At 39.2% G+C, this 19,617-nt stretch overlaps 2 protein-coding genes across 5 annotated transcripts in view; one reads left to right on the top strand and one right to left on the bottom strand.

The window, feature by feature from the left end:
* LOC135698564 (WD repeat-containing protein 47) overlaps nucleotides 1-4,832 on the bottom strand; it is a 228,329-nt gene extending 223,497 nt beyond the window's left edge. Inside the window, exons 1-2 of one of the 4 annotated variants that reach the window (XM_065218607.1) lie at nucleotides 4,753-4,769; nucleotides 3,785-4,435 (exon numbers count right to left, since the gene is read on the bottom strand). The gene's annotated coding sequence lies outside the window, so the exon portion shown is untranslated. Of the gene's footprint in view, nucleotides 1-3,784 lie in introns of all 4 variants that reach the window. The other 3 variants (XM_065218621.1, XM_065218615.1, XM_065218628.1) reach the window with 3 other exon arrangements.
* Nucleotides 4,833-10,998: 6,166 nt separating this feature from the next.
* amx (almondex) lies at nucleotides 10,999-12,125 on the top strand. Its single transcript, XM_065217891.1, has 4 exons — nucleotides 10,999-11,189; nucleotides 11,263-11,291; nucleotides 11,354-11,416; nucleotides 11,488-12,125. Exons 1-4 carry the CDS (start codon nucleotides 11,096-11,098, stop codon nucleotides 12,034-12,036), a joined length of 735 nt encoding a protein of 244 aa, XP_065073963.1. The 5' UTR covers nucleotides 10,999-11,095; the 3' UTR covers nucleotides 12,037-12,125.
* The last annotated feature ends 7,492 nt before the right edge of the window (nucleotides 12,126-19,617 follow it).

Here is a 19,617-nt window from a genome sequence, read left to right as displayed (position 1 = left end):
GACAAAAATTTTGCTGATATTTTGAGATCTCAGATTTATTTTTTTTATTTCCTATCCATACTATGAGGAAAAGTTAAGAATAGCGAGCTGGAAGAAAGAAGAAATATTAAAGATTTGAAAAGAAATATTCGAGCTACCCGACTTCACATTTTTATTAATAGATTTCAATTCTCATTCGATTTATAAGGATAAAAAAACGGTTCGAATCAACTTCCCGGATATGTCAGTAACATCGCGTAACCATACTTTTTTCTATGGTTAATTTTAAATCTAATTTATGGCCATATTACAATTGATTGTTTAGTAAAATCATATAGTTTTAATGATTCCAGACCCCCTTCACTCTTTGGAATTTATAGATACAGATAACAGCGCCAAACGGTTTGTAACGAGACAACGTTGAACTGCAGCGTTAGAAGAAAACACACACACCAACATCTATCTATACATGTACGAACCCACACAACTAAGCGGATGGTACAGTGCAAATCAAAACACGAAGCAGTGTCATCACTCATCGTCATCATTCAGCTTCGGCTACTTCCATTTGCGTTTGCTTTCACCGGCGTTGACAAATACTTCCTACGTTATAAAATAGGAAAGTAATGATTATTCCAACGTAATTTTTGAATAGAATGCGTGTTGCGTTGGCCAAAGAAGACGGCATATTTTATTACGTTTAGCAATGATTCCGAATGTGTTGTAAAATTATGTAGTTTTACTGATTCCAGACCCCCTTCACTCTTTGGAATTTTTAGAGACAGATAACAGCGCCAAACGGTTTGTGACGAGACAACGTTGAACTGCAGCGTTGGAAGAAGGGGTGAATCAAAACACGAAGCAGTGTCATCACTCATCATCATCATTCAGCTTCGGTTACTTCCGTTTGCGTTTGCTTTCACCGGCGTTGACAAATACTTCCTACGTTATAAAATAGGAAAGTAATGATTATTCGCACGTAATAATAGAATGCGTGCGGCGTTGGCCAAAGATGACGGCATATTTTATTACATTTAGCAATGATTCCGTTTTTGAATCATAAATCATATTCCAAATCTCCTTTTCCCTCTCCCGATCCAAACAATTGTCATCCACTAACCTCGAGAAGACCGCGAGTAATCGGTCAAATTCTTTAATTTTAGATATAAGACATTTATAATGTATAAAGAAAATGATAACTTAGCTCTGTACAGTTTATTCGATTGATCCTGTACAAATAAAGTAATTATCAAAAAAAAAGCAATGATTCCGATACGTTGCATTTCCAGTGGCTGGGTGTTGGAATAATTGGAATGCTTTTCCCATGTTTACTTCTATGCTTATTAAGATTATTTTGAGCACCAGCTCCGCAAATCATCAATTTCTATTAAAGATTTGCATCTTACTGACACCGGTGATGTATTGGAAACTCTTTCGCTCGAAAGCAAAACATTCTCAAGTGTTTCTGTTGCGTATAAAGTGGTAATGATTGAAAATCGGATCAATCAAAAACAAGTAAAAATCTTGCTATCACAATATAATGATGATGACTTAGAGGATGGTATCGTCCTCGACTGATCATCAACGTCCGCGTTGACATCTGTCAGTTATTGAGCCCTGGTGGTGAAGTTGGATATGCACTCAACAGATGGCACTGCGAGCACATACGGGTGGTCATTATGTGCCTTGTATGAAGGCCCACACGCAATGTGGACGGAAGCGGAACGGAAACGGAAAGTTTGGCAGTTGTCACAAATGACATCAAGAAACGTAGCCGATGTCGATTTGGATCTAACTAGTTTTCAATCCGACAAGTAGGCTTACTCAGATCGGGCTTTTCCGCAGCCGCTGCCGTTCCGCTTCCGCTGTCATTGCGCTTGGGCCTTGAGGGATTGATTAGTGGGATATCTTGTTAATTAGATATCTTTGTTGATTATCTACATTTTGCAACCAATTCAACAATGAATATGGCCATAGATCAGGTTTGCAAAGTTGGTACACATGTAAAAAGTGAGCTTAAACGACAGTACTTTCCCGGTTGTATGCTTCCCGGTTAATTCCCGATTCAGTGGCTACCCTGGATAAGTTTCTTGTCAATTCTGTTTCACCGTCGATTTCGAAAAAAAATCTCCAAATCCACACTTTTCGTATGATAAACATTATAAAAGCCAACTTTCAAGGAATTATCATCTGTTTCGGAAAAAAATGCCGATTGGGAACGGGGACTAAGATGAAACCTTAATGAGTTCGATACATGGGTCTATTGAATGCCTCTTGAACAGTTTGATGTAATAGTTCCCTAAGAACATAGTCGATTAAACTTTTCCAGAAGGTTTTTCGTCGTTTTGAGTTGCAAAAATAGGTTTTTGAAAAAAGATTCTACTACAAAAAAAGTTCCAGTCTAAAATTCAACTAATTTTTCTAATTTTTAGCTTACAATCAATAAAGTTAGTTGTTTTTCAATAGTTGCCTAGTTGAATTATCAATCTATCTTCTATCTATATATATATAAATGAATTTCTGTCTGTCTGTCTGTCTGACCCTTATAGACTCGGAAACTACTGAACCGATCTGCGTGAAAATTTGTATTCAGGGTTTTTTGTGGCAGGGAAAGGTTTTTATGACGGTGCGAGACCCCTCCCCCTTTGTAAGGGGGGGGGGGGGGGGTGTTCCCATACAAATGAAACAGAAATGTCTGCATAACTCGAGATCTAATCAAGCAAATGAAACCAAATTTGGTATGTGGAGGTCATAGGGGGTACCCCCTTAGATAAGAAGGGGGGGGGGCTACGTACAATACAGCATGTTTTTTTTTTAAATTGGCGCATAAACTCAAGCGAATATTGAATCCCGAGCAATGCCGGGCACAATCAGCTAGTAATATATATAGACGAGAATAATCCCAACATACAATTTGAGCTGATTAAAAGCTGAATAAGCCATTTTTAGCTCAAGAAGTAAATGTTTGCCTGAATAAGCTCTTATTCAGCATTCAATGTTTGTTGGGATGAGCACATGGAGAAGCTTAAGTAAGTATTGCATATTTAATGGTAGATTAACAAACATGAGACGGACCGAAAAGATGTGGATCACCTGAGCTGGTAAGAAGAGGGTTAAGCGTATACTTAAGCGTATACGTAAAAAACGGTGAATGGAGACACCACACGTTATTCAGGTTGTCAGCTCATAACTTTGCCTTTTGGAGGAAGAATCAATGAATTTCTATGCAACGGTTTCAAAAATTAAAGAGTTAGAAACAATCTTTAACAAAATATTAGGATTTCTTTTAACTGTGCAATTGGTTGAAAATTTGTAGAAAAAAATCTGAATTCCCGTAAGTCTTGTAACCGAGATCCCTGAAATTCAGGCAACCAAATTCACAGAATCATGCGTGAATAACTGAGCTCAATTTTTTGTTGCAACGATCGACTTTCAATTTACCTTATGATATCATTCCTGTCAACTTAAAAATATTGTCCTAGTTTTCAATAAAAGAGATAATAAAATTAGTTGCCGATTTAGGTGAAATTTTTATTAACTATGTAGTTGCTCATTCCAGATTGTATCAAATCTTGCCTATATCAGCAGTGACACACTTTTCGCCGGAACAGCCGAATCAAAACTGGAGAACTCAAAATTTGCATACCTCAACATCTAGTTTTATTTTCTTCTTCTGGTTTTCGACGAAGAACCAGTTCAGCGCCAACAAACTCAGCCAGACCATTATTATGATTGCTGGTTGGCACATTTCCACTTTTTTCTCCCTTTTATATCTCCCCAGTCAATTCTGGATCTTTGCACTCACCTCTTGCTTGGCTGACTGGCTCCGAAACACGGGAGCTCGCTGGTGTCTACTGAAAGCGTGTACTCCCTCTTTCCAATGCTCTTAGAATATACCTCCGTGCTGCTTTTGGCGTGTCGGGAAACCCACCACTTTAGTCGACTATCACCGGCTTATATGATGATTTTCTTCGATTTCCTTTGAATTGTTTTCAAAAGCACTGCAGGCCGCTGTGCCTGCACTCGACCGAGGTCAAAGAATACCGCAAAAATCAATGAAACACGGAGAACGGTGTTAATTGCTAGTGTTCTTCAGTAGTTCCCCTGGGCTTGTATTACGATTCCACACAGCAATCAGACTCTTCGGAACTAAAGCGCTATTTTCTTGAATCTTATTTTAACAATGACATCAGATACCTATCCACATTCAGCGCTAAAAAAAAAAATTCCCGTGGGTAATTCAACGCCGAAAGAAAATCTTTTGCTTATCCAAATAGTGACGTTTTCTTGCCCCTCTACGAATGAATCACTTTTTTCCTTTTCCGTAATAAATGAGTTTTATTCCGTCTACGAATCTTCAAACAAAACTTGCTCTTCAACGCCACCAGTAACACATAAATTGAATTCGCACTTTCTTCGCTTATGGTTTCGTAAAAATCGCCCTTTAATCCAGACACTGCAACACATGAACTCACGCATAAAGTGGGTGAAAAACACGAGGAAAATTTTAATGCACCTCCAGACGACGGATGACAACAATCGAACAAGGAAAACCCTGACAGATTCGATATTCCGTGCAGGAAAATTATTTCCAATGACAGCTAGACGATTTTCCGACTTTTTTCCTTCGATTTTTTTTTTTTTTTTGTTTTGTTATTTTTGTCACACCGACCACTTCACTTTTTTATTTTGCACCTCTTTCTTCTGTTGAGAGAAGGTTTTTATCATCCGAAGAATAAAATGCACCGCACACAGATATTTCAATTTACTGACAAACAAATACCCCGAAAGCCAAGCAACTGCCTCAAAACGGCACAAAATTCAAAACTGGACTGAACCGCAGTAAAACAAGAGAGCTCGCTGTGCTACTACTTGAGAAGATTGCGTTCAAAACATCGTTTGAGAAGCAAGGACAAAGCAAAGACGAAAATAAAAATGTCAAATTTGACAGCTGCGCTTTACGCAACGAGGGAAAAGAAACTTAAAACGTTACTGAATGAAGCGGGATCCATGCAGAATTCTGCGTCAACGTCAGCGTCATCGTCATATTAGAATCCGATCTAAATGCACGGACTGACGAGGCGTTTACATTAAAACGCCGTCCAGACTGGAGAGTTATAACAACAATCAATACGAAACTAACGATTTTAAATTGGCTCACCACTTTAGTAGCCTATTGGTCCCAAGCAAACGATTAACGTACCCTATTCTAGTTGAAATTCTATTACTACACTATGTTTGTTTTGATTCGCTATGAAAGTTTGACAGATAACATCAGGGGTGTGTGGATTCATGCAGAACATGCAGGGGTGAGTGAAATAGCTTGGGACTGCTTGGGACCGTTGTTCTGGTACTGAGTGAGCCAAAAATAATAATGATTTTCTTCGGGACCCAGTGGTCTTAGAGTTACCCTAATAAAAATTGTATGGTTAATTTGCTTAACGACGTGTTCTGGGTATCATCCAAACCATTTGTAGAATAGTTCAATGATTTGGGTTATCGTTCGTTTATGGTTATTTTTTATTAGGGTACCTCTATGGTATAGCCAACAATCAATACGAAACTAACGATTTTAAATTGGCTCACCACTTTAGTAGCCTATTGGTCCCAAGCAAACGATTAACGTACCCTATTCTAGTTGAAATTCTATTACTACACTATGTTTGTTTTGATTCGCTATGAAAGTTTGACAGATAACATCAGGGGTGTGTGGATTCATGCAGAACATGCAGGGGTGAGTGAAATAGCTTGGGACTGCTTGGGACCGTTGTTCTGGTACTGAGTGAGCCAAAAATAATAATGATTTTCTTCGGGACCCAGTGGTCTTAGAGTTACCTCTATGGTATAGCGCTATCTTGATGGTGGTTTCTGTGTTGCAATTATTTGACAACCGTTATAACATGTTATAACCAACAATCAATACGAAACTAACGATTTTAAATTGGCTCACCACTTTAGTAGCCTACTGGTCCCAAGCAAACGATTAACGTACCCTATTCTAGTTGAAATTCTATTACTACACTATGTTAGTGTAGCACAGAAGTGGTGAGCCAATTTAAAATCGTTAGTTTCGTATTGATTGTTGGTTATAACATGTTATAACGGTTGTCAAATAATTGCAACACAGGAACCACCATCAAGATAGCGCAATAACATGTTATAACCATAGAGGTAACTCTAAGACTAGTAGGTCCCGAAGAAAATCATTATTATTTTTGGCTCACTCAGTACCAGAACAACGGTCCCAAGCAGTCCCAAGCTATTTCACTCACCCCTGCATGTTCTGCATGAATCCACACACCCCTGATGTTATCTGTCAAACTTTCATAGCGAATCAAAACAAACATAGTGTAGTAATAGAATTTCAACTAGAATAGGGTACGTTAATCGTTTGCTTGGGACCAATAGGCTACTAAAGTGGTGAGCCAATTTAAAATCGTTAGTTTCCTATTGATTGTTGTTATAACTCTGTAGTCTTAATGTACTATAAAACGCTGTGCAGACTGGAGAGTTATAACATGTTATAACGGTTGTCAAATAATTGCAACACAGAAACCACCATCAAGATAGTGCTATAACATGTTATAACTCTGTAGTCTGAACGTACTATAATAGTATAAATTTTCTTCTTATTTCCTCATATTTTGGACTTGCGTATCTTTCTTAGGTGCAGGAAGGTGCAGATGAAATCAAATGCATCTAAAACTACATTAAAACAGCTTTCAAATGGTGGTAAACTTGTCCATCCACAACCGTCTGCTGGAGAGTTATGATCAAAACAAACACCCATTGATAGGCTTTATAGAAGTCATGTCAACAACAAGGGGATAGTGTGTTCTATACCGCGTAATAAATTCGTTTCCATAGTAACCGACTCAATAAACAAATTTCCCACTTCTCAGAGCTTATCAAATTCAAGAACGGCACATATTCTTTCCAAACATTTCCCAGAAGGCAAAACTGAAGCATCAAGAACGAAAAAAAAACTGTCAAATTCAGTTACACTTGTGAGTCGATAAGTGTTTTTCCAGAGTGCTCATCACTGTTTTTCATCAAGCGTGAAGCAATTCTAGATAAACATTTCAAAAGCTCCTATCGGCATTGATCGATTCTCTTCATCGACTTTCTCTTCCGTTATTAACTCAGCTTCAAAACTTTTCGCTATTGTATTTCACGTTTTGGATGCTAGATAAGAATCTCCTTTATCAAACTATGTTGAATAATTAGCGCGAAATATGTTTGCATAGCAGTGGTTATCAAAAGAAAAATTCGATGAAGAGAATCGATCAAAGCAGATAGGACCATTTGAAATGTTCATCGAGAATTGTGAAAGTATCCCGACCAACCATTTCGTTAATTTTCTTTAATTTTCTATACATCGATCTTCAAAGCCATTCATAAGAAAAATCGATAGCGATCGTCACCATTTCATGAATAATTGTAAAGATGCTAAAAGTCTAATCGTGAATCGTTTATAAAGATCTTTCTCAAAATATTGCTACCAATCGTTACCAATGTTAAAATATCGATTGTGTTGCCAGATCAAAATATCGATTTCTGTTGTAAAATCAAAATATCGATACACAACTACTGATTTCGTTGTTCGTTGCTAATCCTCGGATCCACGGCTGCTGTTGATGAGCTTATCAACGACAGGCAAACACACTCTAGTATGTGGTGTACTGAAATTTCTGTAAATCTTTTCATACATGAATTCAATATTTATTTGTCATAACCATCAACCGGTCAGCCATGTAGGTGTAATAGAGGTAAAAAAGGTGTAAATTTTCCTCATTGGGTTCCAAATGCCGAGAATCCCACCACGTATGCTATCACGGGTTATGAAATATATAGACGTAAACTTGAAGAACGACAATAGTAAACATTTGCTGCATCGCGGCCATCGGTCTTCTCGTTCATTTACCGGCAGATTGCTTCTTCCGATGATATGCCGAATATGTCGATAAATAATATAAACATTGCCACCTGTCACCTGGTGTGTCTCGAACTCTCTTTAACCAGCGTTGCAAATCGAAAACAAGGAGATTATAAATGTGTATCGATGGCAATCTTTGTTGTTCTTTGTCAATGTTCAAAGTTACGATGATATCAGTATTTAAATATTTATTGATGAATATTTGTAAAGAATACTAAAGTCCATGTGACATATCGAAATTAAAAGAAATTTAGTATGGCACCTTTATAGATTACTATCATATGACCGATGAAGAAATAATCTTAAATGTAAGTATCGATCAATAAAGATTTTTAAATGTGTACATCGAAATCATAGAAAATTTAAAGTAAAGAATTGCTGACATAAATCTTTATTTCTGTATAAAGAACTTTGAAGAAGTTTCACGAATGGTTGGTCGGGATATGAAAGCATGTAAGATAGAAGAACTGCGGAAGCCAAGCGAAGGAGAAAGAGACTAATTCTGTCAAAGAAACCGGACAGCAGTGGAAGCTACGAGAGCAGGATTTTGAAGTAAAATGAAATTATCTGGAAGGGCTTAATTTCTTTTAATTTTTTCAATTCATCGTTGGATCGCAACAAGTGCCAATGATGTTTTTCTTTCTTGATTCAATTTAAGTTGAAATTGATAAGCGTGATCTCTTATCACTCTGGTCAAAAACGAGTGGAGGCCGATCATCAAAATTCAACTGCGTTTATAAGAAGGTACTCCAGTGTTATGCCATAAATGTGAATATTATGCCGGATGTGGCTGCACATGTCGGAAAACCCGTGAAAACGATGTGCGACTTTTTGGAAAAGCTCTGGACCAAACATGCTCGTGCATGGTTGTCAAGTGTCACGCCGAGTATTTCAGTAAGCCGTTCACGCTTCCTGAAAACGGCTTAAACTTGCTTCCGTCTACTTCTGAAAATGCAAAAAGTATGGCAGGACGGAAGGTTGTTCCTTTCGAAGAATGTTGTGAAACAACGTAGAGGAAGAAAACTGTAGAGGTTCAGAATAGCTACTGTGCAGTTCCGCCATTTGCTAGGAATTACCCAACACGCAGCAGTAGGCACACACTCAACTTACCTCAAAGAAGGTTCACTCGTCAATGATGACTGCGATGGCGGTACGACTGTACAGCAGTGCCTTCGTGTGAGCTAGCTGGTGAGCGCTGAGTGACTGAGCTGTTGTCACTCACGCATTAGGCTGATACATGTTGGGCTATCATTATATAGGCTGGTGCATACCACACAGCTACCATCTTAATGAGCTAGCATTTGCGACACAAATGAAGATGAGAGAATCAGGTGAGAAAGAGGTGACGGATATCCTGAAAACCGTTTCTCACGCAAGTCCTGCAGGTGAAAATAAGTTGGTTCATTCTTTGAAGAAGTCTTTGAGCAATCCTATACCCGAATACACAGATCTACAAGCTTTGGCTTTGTTAATCAACACCAACCTATCGAACCTGGTATTACTTGCCAGCTAGTATTCATAAAGTAGCTTGGAGGCGAACCAGCCCCAGGCTGAAAGCCTCCTTAATAAAGATAAATAATGATAATAATATTCATAAAGTATTGATACATGGATCAGCCGTGATTGAACATTTCCTTGTTCTAATCGGTCAGCTTTCTGAGGAAGCACGGGAGGCAAGGAACAAGGATTGGAAGAGGTACATGTATTTAACTAAAATAACAACGAATAAATTAATAAAACTTTTATTTAACAGATACCAAGACTTCAATACCCGCAAGCAATCAAGATCGCTTACAAATCGTGATCTATTGAACTGGCTCCTAGTATTATCAGATCCATTGATTACTAGCATTCGTGGATGGCCGAAAAAGCACGAGAAGCCATTGTCGAGCGATGCTAAACAGCTGCTAGCAGAAGAAGCTGAGGGAAACGATAATGATTATATTAATGATTATGATTATGATAATAATGAAGATAATTGAATACAATACAAAATATTAAAAACAAAAATGCAAAACCAATCGAACAAAAAGAATTTAATCAAGAAAAATATGTAGATATATTGAAGTTGATTATCTTTTTTGTACTGGTTATACCATAAAACAGAGTAAAGATATAGATACATACTTGTTTTGATCACAACTCCCCAGCAGACGGTTGTGGACGGACAAGTTTACCACCATTTGAAAGCTCTTTTAATGTAATTTTTGATGCATTTGATTTCATCTGCACCTTCCTGCACCTAAGAAAGATACGCAAGGCCAAAATATGAGGAAAATAGAAGAAAATTTATCAATAACTCATCCTATTAAAATGATGCAGGTATAGTATGTTCTAGAACGATGTGTATTTTAGTATACCAATCAACTTTGTTCAACATAATGAGGACATAAACTTCAAGAAAATATGTGTTTTGATGAAAAACGTGTTTTTGGGGTCCGTCCTCAAACAACGCTCTCTATCCTGATTTGAGTGAAATTTAGGACTTTTATGTCTTCAGCAAAGTTGTTTGTAATTATTTTTGCTACAACTTTGCTAAAGGCGTCAACCATTTATCTCGACATTGTGGAAAAATAAATTTTTCATTTCACTTTTAGGGGGATTAATCACAAAATCCATGCCTTCAAAATATAAAGCATGTCATACTCATCAACTTTGTTGAAGACGTCCTTACTCTAAATCCGCTCTCCATGGTGCTATTAATTAAGAGCGTCAAAATGGACTTTTCAACCACTGCCCTAATAAAAATTGTATGGTTAATTTGCTTAACGACGTGTTCTGGGTATCATCCAAACCATTTGTGGAATAGTTCAATGATTTGGGTTGTCGTTCGTTTATGGTTATTTTTTATTAGGGTGTGCAATATAACGAATATAACCGAACGTGAAAAGTTTTATGCGGGTTACCCAGACTACCCCCACTACCCCTAGTGCGTTACGTAATATTTAATGGGCTCATAATATGAAAGTTTCCGTGTAATAAAAGGCGTTATAGCGGATGATCAAATGGGCTATCCCTCGGGTGTCAGGAGAATGTGTGAACCAAAACAAACCAGCGAAAAAATTGTTCTCTTTGCGTTGCGAATCGAAAAACAGCAGTATAAATTCATTGAATTACTTAAATAACGCAAAAATTAAAAGTAGTTCAGTACACTTCCACTGTAGATTAAAGCAAACGAAAATGTTAGGCAGAGGCTGTGTTCGATTAAATTTAAAATCGGTGATCTTTTTGATAATTTCATTGATTCTGACACATGTAAGGATCACACAAACCTGTAAGTGAATATTAAATTTGAAGCAACGAGTATTCGTTCTGGGTTTGATTAATTTTTATTGTTTAATTTTCAGCTGTAAATTCGAATAATCCAGAAGTAATCGTAAGTTTTTTCAATTTGTAAAGAGTGTTGGAAATTGCTTTACTAATTACATTCCATTGCAGCCCACTAAACTGGAGAAAACTAGCACCGATAATGACCGTAGTGCTCTAACCATCAATTCTGGGGTAAGTGAATCAATTTGATTTATGCTTCATTATTATAAGAAAAAAAAATCATGCTATTTACTCTTCTACAGATTAAAATACCATCAGACACCAGTCACTGTCCGAATGGCACCCTGTGCGGTGATTTGCCAAACTCCTGCCTCCAGTGCAATTACAACGCTCAGTGCATCTACGGAGCGGAAATGAACGTAACTTGCATACCTAAAAGCTCTGTCAGTTGTGATGGGCCCAGTCACGAGATCAAACGGAAAACCATTTGCCGGTACTGCTATCAAACGGAACGATGGGAGCAGGCTTGTGAGCAGAAGGGTGGCTGTAATTCCATAGATTCCCAGTTCAAAACTAATTGCACCGTAAATACGGAGATCCTATGCATGGGTCACAGGACATTTATGAAGAAGGTACCATGCAACTGGACTCAAGGCTACCGCTGGTCTACTACGCTGATTTTAAGCATTACGTTGGGAGGATTTGGCGTAGACCGGTTCTTCCTCGGACATTGGCAGGAAGGAATCGGTAAGCTGTTTAGTTTTGGGGGTTTGGGTGTGTGGACTTTGATCGATGTGCTGCTGATCTCACTGCACTACCTAGGACCGGCGGATGGTTCGTTGTACATTTAAGGTAAAATCCAAGATACTCGAAAATCTGAATGCTAGCAAAGATCATTTTGATATATGTGATAAATAGAGTAAGATGTCTGATAGGAAAACATTCTACCGTTTTTTTTACTAAAAGAAATCCTTTGGTATTTGCCTTCAACTTTCTTGTAATTTTGTAGCTAGTTTGTAGAATCAGTTTTATGATTGATTATCCAGGTCTAGTCCCATTCGTATAGAAAATATCATAAGAAGTCGACCTATTCATATAATTAGCCTAAACGTATGGGCTATGCAAGGTGACCACTAAACACCGAAAGTTTAAAACAACCAGGAATTAGATGATAACTTTAACATTTTGTTGGTCAAATTCTGTTAAAGATGTAGGGGAACTAGGGGCAAGAAGGTCACTAAATATGGGCCGTTTATATTTACGATTCCTCGAATATGTATAGGAGTTTTTGGATCGAATAATAAGTTTATAACATTGTCTTTATGTATCATCAATGAAATTAGATTTAAATCCGATAAAAAGGTCAAAATGTCTTGTCATTTTTTGTCACTATTCTTAAGCACACAACATATAACTATTAACAGCTTTAATAGTTTATTCCATTAAACTATTGAACTTAACGATTTATTTTTCATACAAAACAAATAAGCCATGTGCTTCAAAGAATTTAAATAGAAGTTATTCTTGATAATACTTTCCACAGTTTGTTTTGAAAAAAATCATGAAAAAAATGCATATGAGAATACTTGCCCATATTTATATGATAGATTTTTTTTTATCATTTTTTTTCAACGGACCAACCCTCAGATTTGTGCCATTCGGTGAGAAAACCACTCTCTGAAAATTTCAACTAATTCGGATGTAACACGAACTGGCGCTTTTGAATTAAAATTGATATTGGGATATTGGTTGAAATGTATGGAGAAATAACATTCCTACATCCTTTCGTACATAGAACTGGGAATGACACTGATGAAGACTGTACATTGTAGTCGAAACATGTATCTGTCATGGATACCAAAATTAATTAAGTAGAATGAAATGGAAGATAACCTTTTTTTGCTGTTTTATTTAAGCATTCTGCTAACAACCCAATTTCATTACTTCATGATGATGGCTACCAAGCCTTTGGAAATTTTTCCTTAATAGTGTTCTGAATATATTTTTCTCCTTTACTTTACTTAAATCTTTGGCTATTAGTTAGGTAGGTTCCGATTCTACACGTTGTAGTTTCATTTTTATACCTGTGATCTTGACATTTTTACCCAGGGGATGAGTACTTTAGGAGGTAAGGTTTTTGATAAGTCTTTAAGCTCTACAGGCCGGTTTTATTTTCGTTCGCTCTCTCGAGTCGTTCGGTGTTTTAAGTCGGTCGTTTGGTCGTGATACCCGTTGCGAGTTTTCGCTTTGGCTCGCAACGTGTCGTCAGTTCTCGCCTCTATTGTGGCAGTCGCTAAATCGGCGGTAGAGGAGCAACAATTGAATGCCTCCACTCACCCATTGAAAAAATAAAAGGTGATGAGTCGTCAAAGTTTGGATGCAACCGCATCCGTTCAAGATGCCCCGAAAAGGCCTCGCACGAAAGCTGGTGCCACAACACACGGAAAGGTTGCTTCACAGTAATCCGTTCTCGGCACTCCCCGAAGAAACAGATATAGATCCAGTTGAGAAACGGGAGAAAGTTTACCCACTATTCACTTCGACGAAGGAACTCGCGTTGCTCAGGAATGAGCTGGCTAATCAAAATCTTGTGCTCAACTCTGGCGGACTACAAAGCAGTTGGCACATTTCTTCACCTGAACCGGTTTGAGTTCTACACTCACGACGTCCCTGGAAGCAAACCACTAGAAATGGTGATCAGTGGTCTTCCAAATCTCCCTGTTGCGGAGATTAAAGTGCAACCAATCAACGTGATGAAACCAGTGCATTCCGGGATCAGTTGCACCTGGAGCACTTCGATAAGGGCTCTACCAGTGTGGCTGCTATGCGGCAGCTTCACGCGCTGTTCAACATCGTGATTCAGTGGGAGGAGTATCGCCATCGGCACCGTGGCGTGACACAGTGCACTAATTATCTGGCATTTGGACACGGTACGAAGAATTGTCACATGAAGGCTCGCAAGAAGAAACTGAACATAAGTGCGTGAACTGTGATTCCAACCACCTAGGCAGCGATAGGAGATGTTCCAAGCGAGCGGCCTTCATCCAGATCCGACAACAGGCTTCCACGATTAACCAACCCGGTCGCTACCGCAATAATCGTGCTCCTACTGTCAACATGGACACGTTTCCAGTACTACCCCAGGATTACCGTACGCCCGTGCTGTGTCAAGTGAGACAATTCTCTACTCACAAGCGACGAACTACTGATCCTCGTGACTGAGGTGATCATAATATTGCGCACCACCAAGAGTCAAGACACTACCTCAGCAGCTTCGTGCAAAAGTATGGACCATAAAGCCATCAAAATAATCAACTGGAACGCTTGCTCGTTCAAGAGCAGAATCATTGAGTTCGCAGATTTCCTCAATGAAAATAGCATTGACATCGCCTTCATCACCGAAACACACCTGAAGCCGGAGATGAATGTTCCCCTGCCCGATTTTCGGTTCGTAAGGCTAGACCGGACCAGCTCCTGCGGAGGAGGAGTGGCTATCGCATTGAGGAGAAATATTGGCTGTCGACTGCTACCGAGCTTCCAGATGAAGATGATCGAAGCGGTGGGTGTGGAAATCTCCACTCCTGTCGACCCTATTACCATAGAGGTAACTCTAAGACCAGAAGGTCCCGAAGAAACGAGCTCAACTTTTTGGCTCAGCTCTGGTACTATCTTCGTTCCCAAGCTAATCGATTCACCCCTCGAAACATTGGAAAATCCACGAACCCCTCATTTTATCTGTCAAACTTTCATAGCGAATCAAAACAAACATGCGTAGTACTAGAATTTCGACTAGAATAGGGTACGGTAATCGTTTGCTTGGGACCAATAGGCTACTAAAGTGGTGAGCCAATTTAAAATCGTTAGTTTCGTATTGATTGTTGGTATGATGCTGTTGAAACTTAAACTAGACGTTAGCTAGTCCAGCTTCAGCGGTCAGAGGTTCCTCGTAGTTCGGCTGGCTGCTTGCATTTTTGGAGTGCCAGAAACTGCCCAATTCCGTGAATGTTGGAAGTAGCCGAGGAAGTAGCTTCAGTGATTTTCACAAAGGTTTGCAGTGTTCACACACAAAATCCTGAAGTCAAGCGCGTGAAGTGAAACGGAGGAGGTTCACGTAAAGTAATTCAATTTACTGGTGTGATCAGTTACTTGGAATTTCGCTTGATGACTGTTTCAGTAAAATATAAACAGTACTGAAAGCTCGGTGTTCTATTTTACCAGGCTTGACGGAGCCTAACTCGTGAGTTAGAAATAAGTCGAGCGTAGCCTTTTTCTTCAGAGCTTGTGAGTTAAGGGGGGGTAAATGAGAGTGAGGTTTGCTGCAATTCATGTTCATGTTTTCTATCACACGCTCTTACCAACAATCAATACGAAACTATCGATTTGAAATTGGCTCACTACTTGACTAGCCTATTGGTCCCAAGCAAACGATTAACGTATCCCATTCTAGTCGGAACTCTAGTACTACACTATGTGAAATAAGTATGAAAGTTTGACAGATAAAATGAGGGGTTCGTGGATTTTCCCATTTTTCGAGGGGTGCATCGATTAGCTTGGGACCGAAGATAGTACCAGAGCTGAGCCAAAAAGTTGAGCACGTTTCTTCGGGACCTACTTGTCTTAGAGTTACATCTATGCTCTTACTCTCACTCTGGGTGAACTCTGACTTTCTTGCGTCGAATGATGTGTCATCCGGAGCCTCGAAAAGTGCACCTCACGTCAAATAATCCTCTCGCTGAAGTTCACTCTCCCTCCCGAGGAGCTTTTGTTTACTTCTTCCATATTCCTTCCGCCACTCACTCGAGGTGAAGACTGGCTAAACTCGCAGGACAAGAGAGTTTTAAAACCTCCAGTGAGTTTGAGGAGTTTCAGCAAGCCTGTATTTTACTGAGTTTAAGTTATTTGCCGTAAAGATGTTAATTTGCCGTAAATTCAGTAATTGTTATTACTGTATTTAGTAGTTTGTTGAAAAAGCTGCCGAACATCAGTAGTTGTATTTAAAATAACTGTATGCTCGGCAGTTTTTGTGATTTATAGATTGAAAACTGGTAAAAACAATTAACGAACAGGGAATCCGTGATTAAATGTGCAGCTCCTAATTGGTCAATTTTCAATGAAAAAGAGAAGACGAACAGGGGTCACATTGCGCATCTCGAAACGAAACACTTTTTGTACTAACGTTTGTATGAAAAAGTTTTTAGAAACCAGTTGATTAGTCATATCAACCGGTGAACACTCGTGTTTATTTCAGTTACCGTGGGGACGTAATTTGTGATTAGCCCCGGTCCCTTTCAAATTGTATCATTATTTATGTACGGTCCTTATATTTGAAATGACGTTTCCCATTCATCTAGGGATGGCCGATTTTCATTCGAATAATTGATTAATCGATTAACGAACCGAAAAGTAAAATATATGTAATCGGTTATATCGTGCCGATATAAGCATTAACATCTGCATATGATCATCACCACCGATCGTTTCAAACATGTGATGCACTCTCATTGGTTGAAAAATGGCAGCACAGCGAACAAAAAATAATCGATTAGTTGTTAATCCAGTAATTAAAAAATGGGACATCTCTGATTTTGGTGAGTTTGTTTTGATAAAAATGAGCGCAAAATTTCATCTCTACCAAGGGGGCAGCAAAACCACAAAATTACGTTGAATACGGGGGGTATTCATTGGATGAAAGGGACCGTGAAAGAGGACACTAAAATAGAAAGTTTTTCTTCCGACAGTTTCATCTTAGTATTCATCTTTGGTCATATTCTGCGCGCCGTGTGAGGTGAGGTGACCGTGAAGTGATGGTAAAGTGACAATTGTCGCCTCGGGTGAGGAGACTCTGCAATTAACCACTTCATTCGAGCAGCTTAAATGACGTTTACTACCACTCGAACTTTCAAATAAAAAATTATTTTAAGATTTTTTCTTCTAGAACCACGAGAAAAGTAGCCAACATTTGTGCGTTTCATAAAAATATAAATTAGTTAATCCAGCTTTGTGAAAAAAAAAACTGCTTGACAAAGTGGTCAATTGATTTGCACGAAGACTCACCTCATCTGAGGTGACAATTGTCACTTTACCATCACTGCACGGTCACCTCACCTCACACGCCGCGCAAAATAGGTCTAGATATGACCCGGGCAGGACGCTTTGAACTCTTAAGGCCAGGCACCCACTGGTGTGGCGGCAATGTGGCATCTGTAGCATCATAAAACATGTCAATACATCATGTCGAAGTCGTTTTGACATACTAGCAGATACCGCACCTCCACCACATCGTTGGGCACCCGTGTTTAGAGGAATGGAAGACATGTTGTCAAGCGAAGTCTTCATATTTAGCTCCCCTAATAAAATTTGTATAGTTATTTTGCTTAACAACGTGCTCAGGGTGTCTTCCAAACTATTTGTGAAATAGTTCTATCATTTGGGATATCGTTCGGATGCCATTCTCCCCAGTGTAAGCAGGGTGAATGACTGCTACGACTATGACAAAAGCAAACTCACCCGAGAGATTTTTATTTCGTTTTCACTTTCTACCGCTTCTCCCACTTCGCAAACAAATACAGTTTCTGACGTTCGCACCTCCACCAGTCCAACACACCGGAGCGTATAAGTGATCACTAAGGAGAACCGTAGTAGAGAGTTCGTTTGCTTCACCGGGAAGAGTCACCCCGGTGCGCGGTGAAGATTTTGGTTGTTTGATGCATACAAAGATTTTTTAAAGGTTACTTTTTCTATTAACGTACAGTATGCAGTCAATTATTTTAAAATTTGGTAAAATAATAATATACACATTTTGTAAATTCGAATACGGGAAGTGCATCAGCGCATCATTATTGAAATTTACTTCAGTTTAGTCGACAGACAGACATGGGACAGAGATCGATTAGGATCACAGCGGGAGTTCCACAAGACTCCATCCTTGGTCCAACGCTCTGGAACAGGATGTAAAACGGCGTGCTAACGCTGAAGCTGCCCAAATGAGTTGAGATCGTTGGATTTGCGGACGACGTCGTCTTGACGGTAACAGGCGAGACGCTGGAAGAGGTGGAAGTGTTGGCGACCGAGGTGATCCACATGATTAGTAACTGGATGCAAGGAGCGAAGCTGCAGATAGCCCACCACAAAACGGAAGTGCTATTGGCCAGTAGCTCTATAGCGGTACAGCGGGCAGATATCACCGTCAGGGGCACGCCATAACCAACAATCAATACGAAACTAACGATTTTAAATTGGCTCACCACTTTAGTAGCCTATTGGTCCCAAGCAAACGATTAACGTACCCTATTCTAGTTGAAATTCTATTACTACACTATGTTTGTTTTGATTCGCTATGAAAGTTTGACAGATAACATCAGGGGTGTGTGGATTCATGCAGAACATGCAGGGGTGAGTGAAATAGCTTGGGACTGCTTGGGACCGTTGTTCTGGTACTGAGTGAGCCAAAAATAATAATGATTTTCTGCGGGACCCAGTGGTCTTAGAGTTACCTCTATGCCATAACCTCAAAGCGTGTGTTGAAATACCTGGGAGTGATGATCGATGACCGGCTAAACTTCAACAGCCACGTTGAATATACCTGAGAGAAAGCTGTATACGTTGATGTTTTCACTCACTCACGTAAAGTTTTGCCGGAATCTTTGGAGAAACAATAACACCTTTACGCTGCCATCTTTCTCACGGAAGTGAGTGTATAAACAGACGAACAGTGAACAGTGAACTCTCTCACTCTCTCGTGCTGTGTCTAACAATCTCAACAAGCAGAGATTCACCCCAGAGAATGATATCTCTCGCACCCGAGTGAGCAGAATCTCACGAACACTAATACAGAATGCAGCGTGTAAATTCATAGTATTTTGACAGTTCTCACTGCACAAATGCAATTTTTATACAATACTTATGCAGCTGGAGAAAGCAAATCATTGTTTGTCGACACCGAGGGGGGCGACACATCTAAATCTCAAGTTTAGATGCTCAACAAATCTCACACTAGCGAATCAATCTTCGCAAAATCTTCTTTCATTTGTCGCATCTACTTGTATCGCGCATTATCTTCTTGCAGGAAATCTTCAGAATCGTCAACAATCTTCTTTCTATCTACTCAGTGTGCGTGCAGCTAGCCACAGCATGACACAATTTTTTCTGCATCGTAGATAGAGTCGTCCCCCTCGGTCGAAACACATGTTTCACATCTCTTGCATTTTTGATATTGGTGTCCACGGCTACTCTGTGATTCCCCGAATAGAAATTTACATTAGCCCAACGTTTGATTTTGATGTCTACATCAGCATCGAAATCAAATGTATGCCTGATGTCAAACATTAGAAAACATTATGATTTAGTTGTATTTAAGCAACGTAACATGGTGTAAACATCAGAAATTTTGGAACAAAATTTTGCCATTCTAATGTCGGTCTGACGTCAAAAAT

This window comes from Ochlerotatus camptorhynchus, unplaced genomic scaffold (genome assembly GCF_037179485.1).
Source record: "Ochlerotatus camptorhynchus isolate MF236.1 unplaced genomic scaffold, CSIRO-AGI_Acam_v1.1 ptg000008l, whole genome shotgun sequence".
NCBI lineage: Eukaryota > Metazoa > Arthropoda > Insecta > Diptera > Culicidae > Ochlerotatus > Ochlerotatus camptorhynchus.
The sequence above is the reverse complement of the archived record's forward strand: the minus strand, read 5'-3'. Positions and strand labels throughout refer to the sequence as shown.